A 20,925-nucleotide genomic window follows, 5' to 3' on the forward strand; every position below is an offset into this window, starting at 1 on the left:
TGATGTTTTTCCATCAGAATTTAGAAGAGATCTAACTGTCAAAAAAAATAGTTGCTGTCTCCCCACCCCTTCTGAGAGTCCAATTATCCATGTATGCTAACTTGGTAATATTCCTCAGATCACTATTGCTCTTCTCATTCTTTTAAAATCTTATTACACTCTGTGCTTCTGTGTGGGTGATTTCGATTGAACTTTTTTCAAGTCCACTGGTCATTTTTCTGCTCTCCAACATGCTGCTCATCTTATCCAATGTGTTTTTCTTTCAGATACTGTTTTTTTAAGAACTAGAATTTCTATTTGATTCTAGTTCAGAGTTTCCACTTCTTTCTTCAGTACTATATCTCTTCACCTCTCATGTCCATTTCTTCCTGTCATTGGAAATATTGAGAAGTATGACATGATGCATCTGAACAGGACTACCCAGCTTTTGTATGAATCATTAAGGGTAAAATAAATAGGAAGAATAGAAAAAGAGTTAGGAAGCTACTGAAATAATTCAGGCAAGGAATGATAGTACCTGGGACTAGGGCACAGCAGTTAAAAAAATTGAGGAGCAGATGCTCATGAGAGAGGCAACTCATGTAGTGAACTGGGTATGGTGAGGGACACCTAACCAATACCATGAAAAGAATTTCCTAAAAGGAAGATTTTTTTCCATAGAAAGAAGAGCAAAAAAAAGAAGCATCTGAAGTTCTAGAAAACTTGATACACAAAAAAGGAAGTTTAGAATAAGACCTTATACTTTTAGGCCATCAGTACTAGAAAGATCCTTGAAGACATCATCTACCCTAACTTCCTCTTATTTCTGCAGAGGAGCTCGAGAGAGCAACAAGCATGAACTTACCCAAAACCATGCAGCAAGTTAGTGTCAAAACCAGGATTTAAACCTACATGACTATATGCTTCCACAGGAACCTGGACCGGTTGGGGTAATTTGGAAGCAATGAGCTCTGGAAGGGAAGAGAAAGAAATGAGATGTCCATTGACTGAGCACTTATTACATGGGAGTCATTTTGCCCACATTTAACCCTTTACTTCTGTAGAGTAGGCACTGCTATTCCCATTTTCCATATGACGAAAGCAAGGCTTATAAAGAAATCTGCCCCAGAACATACTTCTAGAAATGGGGAAGAATGTACTCTATCTAAAACCTGAGCATTTTCTGCCCACTTGTGCATGAGCTAAGATTTGGCTGTGATGGGTCCTAGCTGGAGTGTGAGCACAGGTAAAGGGTTGGCATTTTTTCAGCTACAGTCTTTTGTTCATCCAGGAAACAGCCCTGCCCAGAGAACTGGGCTCCAACTCAAGATTGGCTGGTTCAACAAGGCACCCTGCAGATAAAGCTGGCAGAGTAAAGGCTTCAAACTCCTTTCCATGGGTAAGAAAATTTTGGATGGGATAAGATAAATGACTTTAGGAGAAACTTCCAGGCTATGGGAAGTTAGCAACGATTTGTGGAGGGGAGGATTATCATGCCTTGAGAGACACTGACCCGATACAACCTTCACCACAGTAAATTTCCAATGGGCATGTGGAATTCAGGCCCCAGGACCCATGGCCCCCATTCCTTTACCTCCTACAGCAACCCACCAGAACCTGGCCTCGAAGATCTTCTGTTTATGCTGCAGAGATTGTCAGGAACCCCAAGTCATTGATGACTGTAAGGTTCCCAGTCAAACCCAGAAGAATCAGCCATCAACAGGTGGTAGGTATCGGAAAAAAGCAGTGCCTGGCCTCCTGAGACCTCTGCTTGCTCATTGTCCTCCTGCTGAGATACCCCTGGGTTTTCCACATCTTTTGATGGATATTTCCAACCTAAAATGAGATGGAGATAAAGTGCATTAGTTCTCAAATCAATAAACAAGAGAATTAAATTCTTGTGGTCCATGGGCCTGCAATATCAGCATCACCTTGATAGGGGCTTGTTAGAATCATTTTCAGACCCTGTTCCAGACCTACTGAATGAGAACCTGCATTTTAACATAATCTCCAGGTAAATTTGAATGTATATTATAGTTCAAGAAACACTAGGCTAAAGATAATATAGTTTGAGTCTCATCTCTGCCACAAAAGTTGGGCAAGTCACTTAGCTAACTCTGAAGCTCAGTTATTCTCACCTTAAAACGAGAATATCTATAATTCATTGTTAATTTTCAGGGTCATTGGGAGGGTGAAATGAGGCATATGCATAACTACTTAGCATAAGGCCTGGCACAAAGCAAACAGTCAAAAAATGATAACTATATAGAAACCAGTTAGATTAGGATAGGGTCTGCTGTTAAAACAAATAAGCCTTGACATCTCAATGATTTACAAATGGAAGTTTGTTTCTTATTCATGCTAAGCCTAGGACACATAAAACATTCCTTCTCCATCTTTAGCTATCTGGAACACAAGACTTACTCAGCTACCATATTAAGGGAAGAGAGAGAAAGAGAGAAGGTACCCTGACCTTCAATTTTTAATCACATCCATCTTGATGATCCAAGACAAAAGATCATAGCAAAGAAGGGGTCAAAATCAACAATGTTGGACAGGAAAAAAAATCATTATCAAGCTCAGGCAAAGCTAAGATTGATGAACCCTTGATGGGACAGGGTGCTACCAGTAATCTGCCATTATCTCACTGAGAGGGGGACAGTATCATGGCAAGAAAAGGTTCTAAGAACATATTTTGCCAGAAATCCATAGGTAAGGGCTTTTAAAAGACTTCTTTTGGAAATAGATTCCCTATAAAAATCAAGAACCTTAATACTGCCAGTGCCTTTTCCCAAAATAATAATCACATGCAAAGTACTGTCTAGACACCCAGCTGCAATCTGAGGAACCCCTGCTGCTGCGTGTCCCATGCTACTAGGAAAAGAATATTATTTATTCTGCAAAGTCACGCTAAGAAGTGGATTATTATCCAAAATGAACAAACCAGTTTGCAGGCATGAACAAAGGCAGAGCAATCTGTTCAAGATGTGCAGCTAGTAAATGACAGCAGAATACCCTGTCACAGAACAGAGCTCAGTCTGTTGACAAAATTCTGTTATACCTCTAGAAGTATACACAGCCCATGCCTTATAAGCAACAGTCTTTATGACAGCAAATTTTGAAGAGTCTAAACATCCAATAGTAGAACATTGGTTAAATCAACTTCAAGTCATCCATAACCTAACACATTAGACAGCCATTATTTTCTAAAAATTTAGTGATATGAGAAAAATGTTTTAGATATGACATATAAGAAAAAATAAAATGCATATATAATAAATAGGATGTAATGAGCTATGTAAAACATTCATAGGAAAAAAACTGGGACTATCTGGGAGGAGAGGTATTTGGGGCATTTCATATTAAATATTTCCCAACGTGTTTATAATAGGCATGCATATTTTTACAAACAGAAAAAATGTAAATGGGGGGAGGTTCTTTTTTCTTTTTTTTTTTTTTTTTTGCAGTCCTAGGGCTCAAACCCAGGGGTGCTCTACCATTCAGTTACATCCCCAGCCCCCCACCACACACTTTTTTTTTTAAAGAACCTCACTAAATTGCCCAATCTGGCCATAAACTTGCAATCCTCCTCCCTCAGCTTCCAAGTAACTGAGATTATAGGTGTGCACCACCCTGCCCAGCTAAAAAGTGTGTGTTTAAAATGAACACATATTTTTAATCTAGCATGTACTTACTTATTTATCTAGCATGTACTTACTTACAAGGGGCTGCACTCAAAGCAGAGGAGGAGGTAGACACAGACTCCCACCACCCCAGGATGCCCACCCACTCCCACGTGCTGCTTCAGAGTTGGCCAATGCCTTCACTTCCCCGACTCAATGGAGCTTCCCATGTGACCTTGTGGAACTGTCATTGACAGGTTTGAAGCTTCAGAAGAATGAGCTCAACAGGCAAAATCCCAGGCACACTAGCACATCCTCCCCCTCGATTATAGGAAGACTGCTCAATACACAGAAGAAATCTTCCTCCAGCAGCAGCGAGTTTGAAGGTGAGTCCCAAACTGGGATCCTAACACAGACTTCTGGGAAAGAGGTCCTGATAACCTGGCCCCGTGACTTTCTGACCTAAGCTAAGTGGGATGCAGAGAGAGTGACCACGCCCACCAGGAAGCTGTGGTCCAGAGCACAGTGAGGAGAGTCCAGGGCTCTGAGATCTAACTCCACAATCTTCAGGCTAAGAATTCCCTGGGGAGAAGCAGTCAAGGAGGAGGGGACCCAGAGCACATCCATTCCTTCTTCTGAGACCTTGTGCAGCATCTCGTATGTGCTTCTTGTGTGACTGTTCCCTTAATGTCGACTTGAGGCGAGAGACCAAGTTCCAGGAGGGCAGGGCCCCATAGGCTTTGCTCTGTTGTTCCCCCAAACCCAGCCAGCTGTGTGGATGGAGAACAGAGAACGCTTGTGGACAGAGCAGAGTTCAGTCAGGGCAACCGTCTCTGGGTCATGGAAGGACAGATGTCCTATCTAGGACAGGGGCGCAAAGCAGGAAGAAGAAATGCAGCCATGTTGCTGGGCAGCACCTGTGCCCAGGTGTCCTCACAGAGCACACAGCTTCCCCAGGGCAGATGGTCAAGAGCTGAGGGTCACCCGGACCCATCCTATCAGTCAATCCTCCTTACAAACCAAATCACACTCCAGGTGAATTCCTCCTATAAAACACGCACCCTTCTTTCTGTCCTCCCCACCCCAATAGGCTGAGGCCCACAGAGAGAAGAGACTTTCCACAAACCCACAGGGGATGATGTTAGCACCCAGTGCAGGGTGGACCCAAGGCCCTACTGTCTATGCCACTGTGTTTAGCAAGACCCTCTACCGTCATGGGGTCCACCAGAGTAATTCAGTCCCAGACCTGTCGCCAGGAACTCCTAGGCTCAGGTCTTTGGCTCCCAGGGGACTCGGGAATCTGAGGAAAGACCGGAGAGGGATGCAAATGACCAGGACAGTTCGTCCAAGCCTAACCAAAAGGCCTTCGCTCAGCATACTGTTCTCCTCTCTCTTTTCAGAACTGAGTGCTCCAAACTTTCAAAGAGGATTTTACAAGAGAAACCTAAACCGCTACAGCCACGAGCAGTGGCCCTTCCAGTCGTGCCTCATCGGGCGACCCTGAGCCTTCTAGTCAGGGGGCACCCCAGTCTCCAAACTGCTGGAGGGTCCCCGTGAGGAAGAGGGCGGTGGGCAGGAGTCATGAAGACTGATTTGGAAACTCCCCTGCAGGAGGAGAAGATGTCTGAGCCCCCCTGTGCCATCTGACCAAGTAGCTTCAGCCCCTGAAACAGCCACAGGGGAGGAGTCGTCACCAAATAAAAACCTTGGTAGCAGCAGAGGACGTGTCCCTCCTCTCTTCTACCCCTGGGCCAGGGAGTGTCACCTTCAGACATCATTGTTAAATATATTGTCACATCTAACTAACCTAAACATTTTCAACCTTTTGGCTAGCTCTTGAAATAGTTTCAAATATACGGAAAAGTTACAAAACTGATAGGAAGAATCCGTTTCCCTCTCACCAGGTTCACCAGTTGCTTACATTGCCCCCACCGGCTTTGTCCTTTCCCCCTCTCTCCAGGTTTTTCCAAGTCACTGGGGGGGAGTCATCATGCCTGTACCCTGAAATGTTTCAATGTACATTTCCTGAAAACAAGGTCTTTTTACAGAACTACTATACAGCAAATTGAACATTGATACACTAGTACTCAAATGTCACCAGTTGCCCCCCACCATTAGTCCAGGATCTAATCCAAGAATTGCTTGTGCTGCCTGGGGTCCCTGGGGGAGTGGCCATTCAGACCCTGCGGTGGAGGCCACAACCGCTGCAGGGTTTCTCCACTCCTTCTATTTTGTTAATTGTTTTCATTTTTTTTTAACTAATTAGTCCTACTTGTTTATATTCTATTTCTATTTTAGCTTATACATTCTTTTAGTTACTTTGTTGTTTTCTTCCTTAATGTTTGAGAACTGGGAATTACTTTTTTTTTTTTTTTTTTTTTTTTTTGGCAGTATGGGGAATTGAACCCAGGACCTCATGCATGCTGGGCAAGTGCCCCACCAGAGCTGCATCCCAGCCTTTTTAATTTTTTTCTTTATTAGAGCATTAGAGTTATACATAGGAGTCAGGTTCATTTTGACAAAATCACGTGTGCTTGGAATTGATTTCAGTCCTATTCCCGCGCTGCCCCTGCCAACTTCCTCCCCGAGTCTCCTTCGCTGACTCTACTGACCTTCCTTTCTCTCATTTATTTACCTATTTGATTGGTACTCTCCATGTAAGGGCAAAGCTCCCCGCGGTACATCATGTGTGCACGAAACACGATTTGGTTCCATTCGTCCCGTGTCCTCCCCGCTTCTGTTCTCCCTCCGTTTTCCACCTTCGTCTGCACTGACCTTCCTGGTGCATTCATGACATCTGATCCTACCGTCCCCCGCCCCCCCCCACACACACACCACCACCACAGCCTTTGTTCCCTTACTTTGCTTTAGCTTCCACATATGAGAGAACACTTTCAACCCTTGACTTTCTGAGTCTGGCTTATTTCGCGCAGTGATGGTCTCCAATTCCATCCATTTACCAGCAAATGCCATATTCTCAATATTCTTCATGGCTGAGTAGAACTCCATTGTGTATATTTACCAATTTTTCTTGATCCATTCATCTATTGATGAGCACCTGGGCTGATTCCATAACTTGGCTATTGTGAATTGTGCTCCTATAAACATGGAAGTGGCCCTGTCATGACAGTATGCTGAATTTAGTTCTTTGGGATAAATACCAAGGAATGGGATAGCTGGGTCAAATGGTGGTTCCAAGTTTTCTGAGGAATCTCCACACTGCTTTCCAGAGTGGTTGCACTAATTTGCAGTCCCACCAGCAATGTATGAGTGTACCTTTTTCCCCACATCCTCGTCAATATTTATTGTGTCCTTGATAATTGCCATTCTGGTTGGAATGAAATAAAATCTTAGTGTAGTTTTGATTCCTAGCCCTTTTTAAAATTTTGAGACAGGGTCTTGCTAAGTTGCCCAGGCTTGCCTTGACCTGCAATCCTCCTGCCTCAGTCTCCCAAGAGCTGAGATTGGAGGTGTGCACCACTGCATGCTGATTTTCTTGGTGTAAGTATCTAAAGACAGAATAATGCCCCTCCTCCCAAAAATGTCTTCTCCCTACTCCTGGGACCTGTGAGCATTGCTAAGGGGATTAGAGCTGCAGATGCAGTTAAGGTTGCTAACCAGTGACCTTGAGATAGAGATAAGCCCTGATTATCGGGTGAGGCCAATCCAATCACATGGGGAGAATCTCCTGCCCAGCTCTGGGGTACATTGTTTCTGTCACCTCAGCACAAGCACCAGGACAGGAGAGGAGGCGGCAGCAACAGGCCAAGTACCCGCACTCCCTCCCCAGGGGAAAAGGAACTAAATTCTTCATAAAGCACTGGAGTGTATCAACCCTGCACCATTAAAATGCCTCAGTCTCTTACTGTGCCACCTTGGCCAAGAACCTGACATACTCTGTGCCTCGGTTTCCTCCTCTGTACAGTAATGGCTGCCCGTGGCATAATGAATTCTTCTTTGTCGTATCTTCTTGGGTGAAGTGCACTTGGGCTCTGTCGTGTGACTTGCTTGGTCAACAGAACTTAGCAGACAGGGCCTGGAAATGCATCTCGAGGCTTCCTCCACCTGCAGCCCATGAGAACAACACCCTTGCCAGCCTACCAACCCAAGAAGGATGAGAGCCACAGGAGGCGGGAGCGCTGCCAACCTGACGACATGGTGGGCGGCAGGAAGGACCCCTGAGAGGGCCTCACAGGCACCCTCCCTCCCCCTTACCTCTGAGATCCAGTCAGACACCCCAGGCTCCAGCATTCCCCAGTTCCCGGCTCTGTGACATCATAGACAGCCTCCTGTCCACTCTGCCAGCAGCAGGTGAGTGAGGCTCCCAGGTTAGACGCACGTAGGAGGGGTCGTCTTTCTGCACTGGAAGAAGCCATGTCCCCCCGCCTCTCCTGGAGCCTATTCACTTCACTAGAAAGCAGACACCGCCGCACGGGTGCCTTGGCCCTTTCTCACTCTGGGTCCTAGTCTCCTCACATGGGCTGAATGCCCCAAGGGCTCCCCACTTCCAGAAGCCTTCTTGCTGGTCCTCATTGACCTTGCTTGTTCTGGTCATCATGCTGTGGGGGTCCCTAGAGACCCAAGGTCACGGCCCACTGGGGACAACCCCAGGGCCTTTTCTTTGGCTCCTGCTTCCATCCCGAGATAGGCACTGGAGGTTCAGGAAACTGCCCCCCGCCCCTCCCCACGTCCCCTATATCACCATCTTTTGAGTTACCAAGCACTCAGTGTGCGCAAGACCCTGTGCTAAGCACTTTACATCTTCCGACACTGGATCCTTGACACGTTCTGGGGTAGATTTTGATCACCCCCTTTGCAGAGAGAAGCTGAACTTCAAGGAGGTAAAACTCCCTCAATTTACACAGCAAGGGGCAACAAGAATTAGGATCCCAAGTCCATCTAAATAAAATACGTGTGCTCTGAACCATGACGCCTCTCTGCCAAGCTTCAGGTGGAGACTTGCTATTTAAACCCCCCTGAAAACCTTGAAGGACAAATCAGTTCTGAAATCTTGTGCTGGAATTGCCTGCAGGGTGTAAAAATGGACGCATAGGCTTCAGCTTCAGACCCAACCACGCTGACGGGTGGGAGGCAGCTCAGTGGAGCGCTAAACCAGCAGCCAAGGGCCCGGGATCCATCTCCAGCGGGAAGAAAAATAAAAATACACATGTATGAAAATCCCAGCTCTTCCTCTCGGCTGTGACACCTGAACAAGGCCCAGGTGCCTCACCGTACAGTAGAAACAAAAGAGAAATGAGCCCCCAGACGTCGGGACCGCAGAGATGCCTGATGATGGCGGGAGTCCTTGACGATAAGGCTGCTGCTTCTTCCATTAATTTCTAAGACTGGAGCCTCACAGTGACAAGGAAACCTGGGCGAGGAGGTGTGTATTTCTATGAGAGGTAAAAACACGTTCATGGAGGGGACAGTGCAGGAAGGACTGAGCACTGTACCGTCCCGCAGTCTGGGAAGGCTCGTGCGCTATTCAGGGGGAGAAGCTTCCTGCTGTGGACAGCCCTGTGCTCTGTGCTGGAATGCTAGGGGACTTGCACCCATTCCTGTTCCCTGAGAGCAGGACCGTGTCACTCTTGCTCACCGCAGGATCTTCAGCACCTCACGAAACGCATGGCACCAGAACATCCTCAGTAAATGCGGTTGTCCTGAGGTGTCCATGCAGGGTTGGATTTACACACCAAAATTCACGGATGCTCAAGTCCTAGAACATCTCCTCGTATTTGCACATGACCTACACGCGCTCTCCCCTAGATCTTAAATCATTTCTAGGTTATGAATAACACCTAACACAAAGTAAATGTTGTGTCAATAGCCATCATACCATATTATTGAAGGAATAATAAGAAAAATTCTGTATGTGTTTGGTAATTTATTTCAAATATTTTCAATCTGTGGTGACTTGAATTCATGGATCCAGAACCAATAGATACAATGTTGACTGTGTATGCTGAACAATTTTTTTTAAAGCCTAGATCTTTTTCAGAGGCGAATAAACAGAGAGTGAAAGCATACTCCATTCAACAAAAATTGGCTGAGCACCAACAATGGGTGGGTAGACTCTGTGCAGCAACAGGAAGGGCCATGGTCCGGGAAGCTGTGGGATGGTGAGACCACAGAGAAGCCCTAATTTGTCCCCGCATGAGAGAGGGCTTCCCGAGGAGGCGACACCTGAGCTCCGGCAGGGGTGATGGGTGGAGGGTAAGGAAAGCATGCAGGGGCAGAGGAACAGCTAGCCCAAAAGTGGTAGCAGGACAGGGGACAGCGAGGGTCGGGGACAGCGAGGGTCTGAGAGAGAGTGGCAGGTCTTCTGGGAGTGAGCCCGCGAACCAGAGGCAAGCTGTGTCCTGACCAGAGGCCAGAGCGGGCAGTGGGGGTGGGGCGGCAGATGATGGAGGAGCCGCGGATGAGCTAGAGTCAGAGACCCGGATGGAGAATGGACCGAGAGGAAGGCGGGCTCCACCCCCATTTCTGGCTCTGAACATAAAGTGAATTGTGGGACTGTCCCCAAATAGAGACCATGGGCAGAGAAGAAGCAAGTTTGGGTTGGAGATGGTGGCAGGGGAGTACATCCCACCCACAGGTGGCCAGAGCAACCCTGTTAGTCATCCAAAAAGCCACCCATCAGTGTGGCAGGTAGGTAAGGCAGGCGGTACGGTGTGACCTGCTTAGACAAAAATGGTTCACCTCACCACTTGCTGCTCCCTTGTGACATCATCTGTTTGTACCCAGGACCAAATGGGACAAATACAGGTTCATTCATCCATGCCATAATTATCCACGGAATGCCTGCCCTATGCCTGTGATGGAGGCCCAGCAGGGTCTCCTGGGAGCACAGGCACATTCAAGAGAGTTCTAGAATATGTTAGAGTGCCACAAGGTCACGACAGCACCACGTGTAGAAGGGGAAAAAAGAGCACCGAGAGATGGAAGGGAACTTAAAGAGTATAAATACAGTCAGATGCAGTGGTACATGCCAGTAATCCCAGCACTTGGGAGGCTGAGGCAGGAGGATTGCACATTCAAAGTCAACCTCAGCAAAAGCGAGGCACTGAGCAACTCAGAAAGACCCTGTCCCTAAATAAAATATGAAATAGAGCTGGGGATGTGGCTCAGTGGTCGAGTGCCCTGAGTTCAATCCCTGGTACCCCCCCACCCGCCACAAAAAAATAGAAAAGAGAAAAAAAAAAAAAGTGCGAATACACAAGAGAATGAAATGGGGTGAACGTGCCAAAGGTGGCCTCGCTAGAAGGAGACCCCTCAAGCAACAGCTTGAGGAAGGAGCCCCTGGCATCTCTACAGGATGAGCACTTCCGGTGCAAGCCATGTGTCTGGTGCGGCTGGACAGGAGTGAAGGGTGGTGGAAAGAGCACAGGAGACGGCACGAGGTCAGGTCAGACTGTGGGCGGCTTCAGGGGAGCCCCAGGGGAGGACTGGCTCTTCCTCTCATGACAAGGGAAGCCATGTTGTTCTGGGAAGAGGCGACATGTTCTGACTTAAGGAAGACCAGGTGGAGAAGCAGAAGACGAGCTCAGGCAATAGTCCAGGAGGAAACGAGGGGGCCGTGGACAAGGCTGGAGAGATGGGAAATCAGAGCTGAAGGAGGCGGCCAGGCAGTGAACCTGAGGGCTGTGACTGACTCACAACCACGTGATGGAAATGCTCAGAGTGAGGTGTTGGCCACAGAGAAAGGGCAGAAAGAGGAGATGGTCCAGGCATAGAGGAGACTGAAAGGAGGCTGGGAATGAGACAGACTTACCACTGTGGGTCATCAGAGCTGGAAGGATCCTTGGAAAGATAATGACACCCAAGTGCCCCTTGCACATGGTGAGCCTAGGTCCAAAGACACAGCAGGGCTAGCCCAAAGCCACACAGTGCATTAGTGCTGGGGCCGGGACTTGAACCAGCAAAGCTAGACTTCACAATCATACTCCCGTGGAACTGGGTCAGCTGGAATGAACTGGAGCCCAGGAGCCACAGGAGAAGGAATGAAAAGGACATGAGCAGACTGAGGGCTCTGGGCACCAGCCATCGCGGTGGCTGGGTCATCTGAAGTGGTACTACACTCCCCAATTTCCAGATGACAACGGGGGACCCAAAGAAGTTGCCTCCCACCAGAGCCCTCACCTGGAAAGCAGAAGGCAAGCTCGCCCATGTGGGCTGGTGAAGGTGCTCCTTCTGCTACCATGGGGCTCAGCAAAGAAGGCGCGGACATCTTTCAGCCCATCTTACGTTCACGGGGAAAGAGCCCTGTGCAGAGAACTGCACCAGACTCCCCGGGACCTGCTGATTCAAGATGGCACCCCTGTAGGTAGAGACTGGCAGAGGACAGGCTCCAAGTCCCCTTCACAGGTGTAATAGCTACTGGAGGAAGGACTGCACCCCAGAGAGAGTCACAGGGAGCTGCAGAGGGTTGGGGTGGGGGTTCAGTGTGACCCACTGCTTAAACAACAATGGGCTTCTGGGATTGGGGCTGCAGCATCAGCACCCAGGGCCCTTTCCTCTTCCCAAAGCCCATGGCATCCAAGATCCTCTGTTGCTGCTGCAAGAAAACTGAGGGGACTTCCAACACTAATGTATCCCAAAATTCAAGAATCTCCCAACAGGGTCAACCACAGAACTTAAGTAGGTTGCAGGCATGGGCGTGGGACAGTTGGCAAGTACACCAAGTGCCTTCCCAGGGCTTCCTTCTCCCCAGCCGTCTCCTGCAGGGACACACTGGTTTCTTTCATCCTTTTGGAGTGTGGAAGGGGAAACAGTTACCCAAACTGATAACGAGACAGTCTAAAACTACATTCCTGTTAGATATCAGTTACTAGTTATTAGGTATTAGTTAAGATCACTGGCTTTAGTCATACATGGCAGTTTAAATTCCACCTTGGCCAATGACTAAGCTTGAGTGTGTCACTGACCCTCTCTCTTTCTCGGCAAAATGGGAATAACAACAATACATTATGTACTTTGCAGACTCTTGGAAGTATTAAATGATGTTCTGTATGTAAGTGCCTGGAATATGGTGCGTGTGTATGTGTGTTAGTCAGGATCAGCGAGGTTAGGTTGAAATAACAAGTTAAACACAGCTGGGGGTCATTCTTATCTCAAACAGAATTGGCTTTAAAGCAAGGAACAATTTGAAGAATCCCTAAGTGGAATAAAACTAAAAAGAGTTCATTCATATGTCACTCAAAGTCTTTATCCAAGACAATGTTTCTCTCTCATTCTTTCAGATCTGAGCACAAAGTCCTACCATGATGATTTTCAGAAGAGACATTCACATCACTCCCACGGCAAACAAGGGATGATCAGAAGTGCAACCTTGCACCACGCTGCACATCACCATCGCAGCACCCATGTGAGTGTCTGAGCTGCACAGCTGCTGGAGGGTCTTCATGAAGAGGAAGGCAGTGGGCACGAGTCATGAAGACTGATTCAGAAACTCCCCTGCAGAAGAAGAGGTCTGAGCCATCTCTGTGTCACCTCACGGCCGCTCCAGTTCCTAGAACAGTCAGAGAGGGCGGAGCTGCCTCCAATTAAAGTCCTGGGTCGCATCAGAGGACGTGTCCCTCCTCTTTCCCCTTCTCCCAGCCTACTTCTGAGGTTCCCAAAATGCACAGCTAGTGACCCCGGCACCTCTTGCAAGGAAATGTATTTTTACCCTTGAAACATTTCGGTCACCAGCAGATCAGTGTCTTGTAAGGACCCATTTCCTCCCAGGTAGCGTCTTGTTACTGTGTCCTCATATGGTGGAAAGGGAAAGGAGTCTTTCTCAGGTCTCTTTTTATAAAGTTGCTGTCCCCAATCCAGACAGCCCTGGACTCATAAACCTGATCACCTCCCAAAGGAATTAGAATTTCACAATGAGTTTTAGGGGACACAAACTTTCAGAACACCACAAACAAGGAGAGTTGGACAATAACATATTATATTAGCACTTTCTGTGCCTGCCCCTCCAGAAAGGAGGAAAAAAGAACTACGTTGTCTACGTGGCAATACTGTGGGTAAAATTCACACCTGCAATGGGAAGGTCCTGGCTGCATGTGAGGGATGGATTTGAGTATGAGAACGAGAATAAAGTCGGAACCTTGCTTCCTCAGTGCCACGTCCCCTTCTAAGTGCTTCATAAACATCAGCCCAGTGAGTATCATAGTCCCACAAGGTGAGGACGACCACTACCCTGTTTTTACAGATTGAGAACCTGAGACTCAGAGGTTACATTAATCTTGTAGGATTTACACTGATTTACACTAATATGTGGCAGACTGGGACTCGAACTCCGAAGCCTGACTCTGGAGCTCACACTCTTAAACCACTCAGCCAGCTGTCCCCAAAGACTGCAGGATGAAATTGAGTTGTTGCTCTTGACCCCAAATTGGCTATTCATTGCCTGCTCTTCAGAAATGGAGCTGGGCCCTTCACCTTTCCTTGGTAGTGAGTGCAATTTCCAACTTGGGGTGTGCTGGACCTTCTGGTTCTGGGGCGCTCACCTCAGCAGGCTCCTGCGGTGCACACAGCTTCCCTGAGGGTCAGTTTCCTGCAGTGGAGGCAGCTTTTCCAGCTCAGGTGTCCTAAGGTAAGTGGAGACCAGTAACTCAGCTACTAGCAATTTCTCCAAGTGTCCCCCACCAATGGGGGAGCGCCCCTGGGAGACACCTTCCCTGACCCTTTTCCCTGGCACCCTAGTGGGCCCATTTCTAGAACATGCAAGGCCTGGATCTCAGCTGGGCCTGGGCCATGGGAAGCCCCAGCCGTCAGGGCAGACTGACAGAGTCCTGCCCTGGGCAGCTGCAGTTTGTAAGGCTGAAGAAGATTCCCCGTGTTACACTGAATTAAAGCTCAGGTAAAGCAGAGCTCAGGTAAAGAACCACGTACAGTAAGACTCGAGGGAAGGAAGCTTTTGTGGTCTTGAGGCCAAGAGGACAACACAGACCAGACCACTTCCCTTTGGAATGTGTCAAGCTTGAGGAGCCTGTGGGACATCCATATGGCCACATGAGCAGGGTTGGCAACATGTAGCAGAGAGAGGCAATAGAACTGTGGGTGGGTGAAAGGAAGAGGCTTCTTCCCTGCCGCAGGGGAAGACGCAGGGCACTTTCCCAGGCTTCGCGGTCCAGGGTCCTGTTGCACGGCCAGCTCTCACATGGAACCCCCTGGGCCCATCCTCTGACTCATTCCTCTTATGCTCTGCATTCCTCACCACCACTCATGCCAAGGTCCCACTTTCCTCCCCAGGAAGATGCCATGTTCCTTCTGTCTTGGAACTGCTTCCTACAACAGATAGAGTAGGTATTTGCACGTCAAAGAAAACTGCCTCGATAATTTAGAAAGCATAGAAGGGATATGAAGAGGCGCCCATCTGTGACTTTCCGCAAAGGTCTCGCAGCCTCAGCATGACCTCTTTCTTTGAAGGATTTTCAAATAATAACAATAAAAATATTCATGGAAGCGCAGTTTGATTTATCTGATTATGCATGCTGGCTTATACTGGACCAACCCTCCTCCTGACATCAGCATAAAAAGCTGGGTGGATTCCCCAACCCCTTTAATCTATTTGAATAGATCAGAGAGCTATCAACACAAGCAGGACTTGAGGGGCCAAGATCCTGGAAAGAAACCAAGTGCAGAGAGAGGAGGTGGACAGTAGAGCCCCCTGACCTGCCAAGGTCCCTGCCAGTCCTAAGCAAGGTCTATGAGGCTGAGAAGCCGAGCTGAGCTTTCAGGAGGCCCTCAGGGTGGAATAACAGGAACTAGAGGTTTGGGGGTCAGCATGAAGGAGGGGTTTCTGATTTAAAAAAAAACAAACAAATGGGTTTTCAGGTAAAATCCCTGAAGGCTACAAACTGAGAATAAGGGCTAATCAGAAACAGACCAGCTCTTGCAAAACACTGACGCCCAGGAGCAACTCTTTCTCAATGGTACTTTTCCCAGAAGCAGAAGAAACTCCTCTCCAAAGGAAGATCAGCAGCCTTGGATATTGCTTCAGTTTTTCATTTAAAATGTCTACCACTCAACCAAAAATGACCAGGAATGTCAAAAGAGAAGACCAACTGACTAAAGCAAGAGAAGAAAAGGCACATTAAAAATGTTTTTAAAAATCTACAGAGTAATCAGATATTGGACTCAGCAGATAGGAACTTTTAAATACGTGCCATTAAATATTGAAGAAAATGGATGACAATATGGATAATTTCATCTGAAAATGAAACTATTTTAAAATTCAAAGAAAATTATAGAGTTGAATACTACGATAGATGATGTTAAGAATTCAATTGTCAAGGCTGGGCTGGGTGACACATGCCTATAGTCCCAGCCACTCAGGAGAATGAGGCAGGAAGTCTACAAATTCAAGGCCAGCCTGGGCAAACTTAGTCTGGTCCTGTATCAAAACAAAAAATTAAAAGGACTGGGGACATAGCTTAGTGGCAGAGCACTGCTAGGTTCAATACTGCCAACCGCCCCACCCCCACATCAGTGCCACACACACAAAAAAAATCAATTGACAGAATTAACAACCAATTAAATACAAATAAAATCAATATCAATGGAACAGAAAATAAACCAGATTAAAATATTCAAACTAAATCACAGAAGCCAAAATTATGGAAATTAAAAAGAGGAATCTTAAACCAGGTGTGGTGGTACACGCCTTTAACTCCAGCAAGTCAGGAGGCTGAGGCAGGAGTTTGAGGCCAGCCTTTGGGACTTGGTGAGACCCTGTTTCAAAATTTAAAAAGAAAAAAAGAATAGTCTTAGAGAACTCAGAATCACTTAAGAATTTTTTACTTACCAAAAATATCTATCAAAAATTTAAAAGGCACCATTGGCTGCAGTGGCCTGTAACCCCAGAGGCTCAGGAGGCTGAGGCCGGAGGATCCCGAGTTCAAAGACAACCTCAACAAAACCCAGGTTATAAGCAACTCAGTGAGACCCTGTCTCTAAATAAAATATAAAATAGGACTGGGAATGTGACTCAGTGGTCGAGTGCCCCTGAGTTCAATCCCTGGTACACCCTCCAAAAATAAAAAAATTTAAAAAATAAAGACTTTTCAAACAAAAACTGAATTTGTCACTATAAGAGCTGCACTAGGAGGAAACTACTAAAGATATTTCTAAATATACTATATGAAATGCCATACCACGCTCAAGAAAAGCTCTATAGTTAATTCAAGGAGAATGAGAAAGAGACAAATCCAAGACAGATGCAGGGTGATACAGAAAGCAACAAACAGAAATTTTAAAAGGTGATAGAGTAATAGAGGCACGTGGATAAGACTGAATGAATATTGACCATGTCAGGGTTTAATTAGTAATGTCTATTGTGGTTTCAAATACAGAAAGAACTGGAATCTGTAAAAGAAAAGCCCTGCAGGCAGGAAGATGAAGGAGTTGGATGGCCTCTGAGCTGTCCAGGAAGTGGGGGTCCTCACTTACAATGACCATCAACCTCTCAAAGAGGCACGTTGTCATCTAGGTGGCACTAAATGCAGCACACACCTCGTAGGCTGATGCAGGACCACTCACCCAAAACAAATAGATGAACAAAATCTCAATCCAAAAGTCAGCAAGAGAGGAAAAAAGAACTCAAAAAACAGAAAACAATAGAAAGGAAAGAGTAAGATGGTATTATTTAAGTCCAAATCAAACAAACATAACATGCACAAGGCCCTGGGTTCAATCCCCACACTGTGAAAAGACAAACAAAAACAGAATGAATTTCAAAAAAAAGCAAATCTTGTGTGCGTACAAGGTGACACCTTACGTGTAAGAATGCAGATAAGCTGAAAGTAAAAAGATGAACAAAACTGTATTATGTAATCGGTACTCAACAGAAAGCTAATCCTTCTCAGCAAACTAGAAAAGAAAACTTCCCCAACTTGATAAAGAGTATCTACAAAAGCACAGCTAACAACATACTTAGTACTGACAAACTAGAAAATTCACCACTAAGATCAAAAACAAGACAAGGCTGTTCCCTCTGACTGTTACTTCTCAACTTCATATTGGAAGTCCTAGGCAATGTAACAACACAAGAAAAGGCAACAAGAGGTGTGCAGAACAGAAAGAAATAAAGTTCTGCAGAGGCAGGATCACTGACAGCTCCTAGAACAAATTACAGCAAGACTGAGAAACGAGCCACAAACTAGGAGAAACCATTTGCAAAACACACATCCGATAAAGGACTGTTATTAAAAACATACGAAAAATAATTAAAATTCAACAATAAAGAAACAAACCACCCTTAATAAAATGGGCCAAAGATCATAACAGGCCCCTCCACCCATGCAGATATATGGATAGCAAATAAGCAAAAGAAAGGATGCTCTACATCATATCTTAAAACAGAAATGGAACAATGAAATACAGCTACACGCCTATTAAAATGGTCAAAGTTCAGAATACTGACATCATCAAATGCTCTCAATGACATGGAGCCACAAGAACTCTTGTTCATTACTGGAGGAATGCAAAGTGCTCTGCCCACTTTGGAAGACAGTTTGATTTGTAGTTTCTTATAAAACTAAACATACTTTATTATGCAATCAACAATCATACCCTTGTGTGGGTGTGCAGAGAAAACCACCCAGGGATGTTAGTAATGACCTTATTCATCATTGCCAAAACTTGGGAGGAACCAGACGTCCTTTGATAGGTAAAGGGGTAAACTGAGGTACATCCAGAAAATGGAATAGTAAAGAGAATGAGTTATTGAGCCCTAAGGAGACATGAAAGAACCTCAAATGCATGTTACCAAGTGAACGAAATCAATCTGGACACTATAGGACATTCTAGAAAAGCAAACTGTGAAAATGAAAAACAACCAGTGGATATCCGAGGTTAGGGATGTGAGGCACAAACAAGCAGAGCACAGAGGATTTTTAGGGCAGTGAAATGCCCTTCTGTTGTGGTGGGGACATGTGATCGTACACTTGTCAAACCCACACAGTGTGCACCACCAGGAGTGAACCCTAAAGCAAACTACAGGCTTTGGGTGATTATGATGTGTCAAGCTGGGTTCATCAAATTTAATACACACAACACTGGCAGGAGAGGGGACGCTGATCATGGAGAAGCTACACAGGTGCAGGGTTGGGGAATACGTGGGAATCTCTCACCTTCCTTGGCTCTGAATCTGAAATCACTCCAAAAACACTAAATCATTTAAAAAGAGAAAGAAGAAAGAAAGTTGATCTATCATGCAAAGTAAATCTTGAGGCAGAAGCTCGACTGGAGATGAAGGGGGAAGTTTCACAAAGATAAAAGGGTCAACTCATCCCCAAGTTATGACAATCCTCAATTTGTAAGCATGCAAAAACAGAGCAAAACTTGCCAGAAGTGAACACCACATATGCCATCAGATATATCCATACAACCATTCGTCACATTGGTATTCAGAAAGCCAAAAAGTACCAACAACCCACTTGATCAGCACATGAACAAAACGTGGTGTGGCCACATGAGGGACTATAACTCAGCCACAAAAAAGAACCAAATAGTGATATGTGCAACAACATGGATGACCTTAAAAACATGAAGAGAGCCAGAAACAGGCCTTTCAAACAAACATTTACATGCAATGTCCACGTGGGAAAATCTACAGCAGGGGTGCACATTAGTAGCTGCCAGGGGCTGAGGAAAGGGGGAAGCTGGGCATGCTAATGGGTACAGGAGGTATTTGAGTTTTTCTAAAAGAAGGGGTGGTGAAAATATTCTAGAATTAAATAGCAGAGACAGCTGGGCGACCTTATACATACACTAAAAACTACTAAGCCGTACTCTTTGGTTTATAAGTTATATCTCAATTTTTTTAACTACCTAATTTAAAACCGACTAGTCAGAGATGAAAGACAAACAGCTGGGTGCAGTGTAATCCCAGTGGCTTGGGAGGCAGAGGCAGGAGGATGGCAAATTCAAAACCAACCTATGCAAGAGCCAGGTGCTAAGCAACTCATGAGGCCCCGACTCTAAATAAAATACAAAATAGGTCTGGGGATGTGGCTCAGTGGTGAAGCACCAATGGGCTCAATTCCTGGTACCACCCACTGCCCCACAAAAAAAGAAAAAAAAAAAAAGAGAAGAAAAAAAAAGAGTGCGAATACACAAGAGAATGAAATGGGATGAACGTGCCAAAGGTGGCCTCGCTAGAAGGAGACCCCTCAAGCAACAGCTTGAGGAAGGAGCCCCTGGCATCTCTAGAGGATGAGCACTTCCGGTGCAAGCCACGTGTCTGGTGCGGCTGGACAGGAGTGAAGGGTGGTGGAAAGAGCACAGGAGACGGCACGAGGTCAGGTCAGACTGTGGGAGGCTTCAGGGGAGGCCCAGGGGAGGACTGGCTCTTCCTCTCATGACAAGGGAAGCCATGTTGTTCTGGGAAGAGGCGACATGTTCTGACTTAAGGAAGACCAGGTGGAGAAGCAGAAGACGAGCTCAGGCAATAGTCCAGGAGGAAACGAGGGGGCCGTGGACAAGGCTGGAGAGATGGGAAGTCAGAGCTGAAGGAGGCGGCCAGGCAGTGAACCTGAGGGCTGTGACTGACTCACAACCACGTGATGGAAATGCTCAGAGTGAGGTGTTGGCCACAGAGAAAGGGCAGAAAGAGGAGATGGTCCAGGCATAGAGGAGACTGAAAGGAGGCTGGGAATGAGACAGACTTACCACCGTGGGTCATCAGAGCTGGAAGGATCCTTGGAAAGATAATGACACCCAAGTGCCCCTTGCACATGGTGAGCCTAGGTCCAAAGACACAGCAGGGCTAGCCCAAAGCCACACAGTGCGTTAGTGCTGGGGCCGGGACTTGAACCAGCAAAGCTAGACTTCACAATCATACTCCCGTGGAACTGGGCCAGCTGGAATGAACTGGAGCCCAGGAGCCACAGGAGAAGGAATGAAAAGGACATGAGCAGACTGAGGGCTCTGGGCACCAGCCATCGCGGTGGCTGGGTCATCTGAAGTGGTACTACCCTCCCCAATTTCCAGATGACAACAGGGGACCCAAAGAAGTTGCCTCCCACCAGAGCCCTCACCTGGAAAGCAGAAGGCAAGCTCGCCCATGTGGGCTGGTGAAGGTGCTCCTTCTGCTACCATGGGGCTCAGCAAAGAAGGCGCGGACATCTTTCAGCCCATCTTACGTTCACGGGGAAAGAGCCCTGTGCAGAGAACTGCACCAGACTCCCCGGGACCTGCTGATTCAAGATGGCACCCCTGTAGGTAGAGACTGGCAGAGGACAGGCTCCAAGTCCCCTTCACAGGTGTAAATAGCTACTGGAGGAAGGACTGCACCCCAGAGAGAGTCACAGGGAGCTGCAGAGGGTTGGGG

General features: G+C 46.7%; 2 protein-coding genes across 7 annotated transcripts in view; one reads left to right on the forward strand and one right to left on the reverse strand.

Moving 5' to 3' along the window:
• Positions 1 to 1,197: 1,197 nt before the first annotated feature.
• Positions 1,198 to 5,106, forward strand: Tex48 (testis expressed 48). Its single transcript, XM_047523984.1, has 4 exons — positions 1,198 to 1,225; positions 1,583 to 1,705; positions 3,860 to 3,988; positions 5,003 to 5,106. The coding sequence occupies exons 1-4, from the start codon at positions 1,198 to 1,200 to the stop codon at positions 5,104 to 5,106; spliced, it is 384 nt and encodes a 127-aa protein (XP_047379940.1).
• A 7,595-nt stretch (positions 5,107 to 12,701) lies between these two features.
• Tmem268 (transmembrane protein 268) overlaps positions 12,702 to 20,925 on the reverse strand; it is a 37,715-nt gene continuing 29,491 nt past the window's right edge. Inside the window, exons 11-12 of one of the 6 annotated variants that reach the window (XM_047524673.1) lie at positions 14,099 to 14,179; positions 12,702 to 13,055 (exon numbers count right to left, since the gene is read on the reverse strand). In XM_047524673.1, coding sequence (XP_047380629.1) covers positions 12,917 to 13,055; positions 14,099 to 14,179 — 220 coding nt within the window. In that variant the 3' untranslated portion in view covers positions 12,702 to 12,916. Of the gene's footprint in view, positions 13,111 to 13,324; positions 13,350 to 14,098; positions 14,180 to 20,925 lie in introns of those variants that run through there. The other 5 variants (XM_047524675.1, XM_047524676.1, XM_047524677.1 and 2 more) reach the window with 5 other exon arrangements.

This window comes from Sciurus carolinensis, chromosome 14 (genome assembly GCF_902686445.1).
Source record: "Sciurus carolinensis chromosome 14, mSciCar1.2, whole genome shotgun sequence".
Taxonomy (NCBI): domain Eukaryota; kingdom Metazoa; phylum Chordata; class Mammalia; order Rodentia; family Sciuridae; genus Sciurus; species Sciurus carolinensis.

Bases quoted from the DNA above. Each gene is read 5' to 3' on its own strand.
- Tex48 (XM_047523984.1), top strand. From the start codon at position 1,198: ATGGGTCCTAGCTGGAGTGTGAGCACAG. The intron at 1,226-1,582 runs GTAAAGGGTTGG...TACCTCCTACAG, and splicing joins TAGCTGGAGTGTGAGCACAG to CAACCCACCAGAACCTGGCC. The intron at 1,706-3,859 runs GTAGGTATCGGA...TGTCATTGACAG, and splicing joins GAATCAGCCATCAACAGGTG to GTTTGAAGCTTCAGAAGAAT.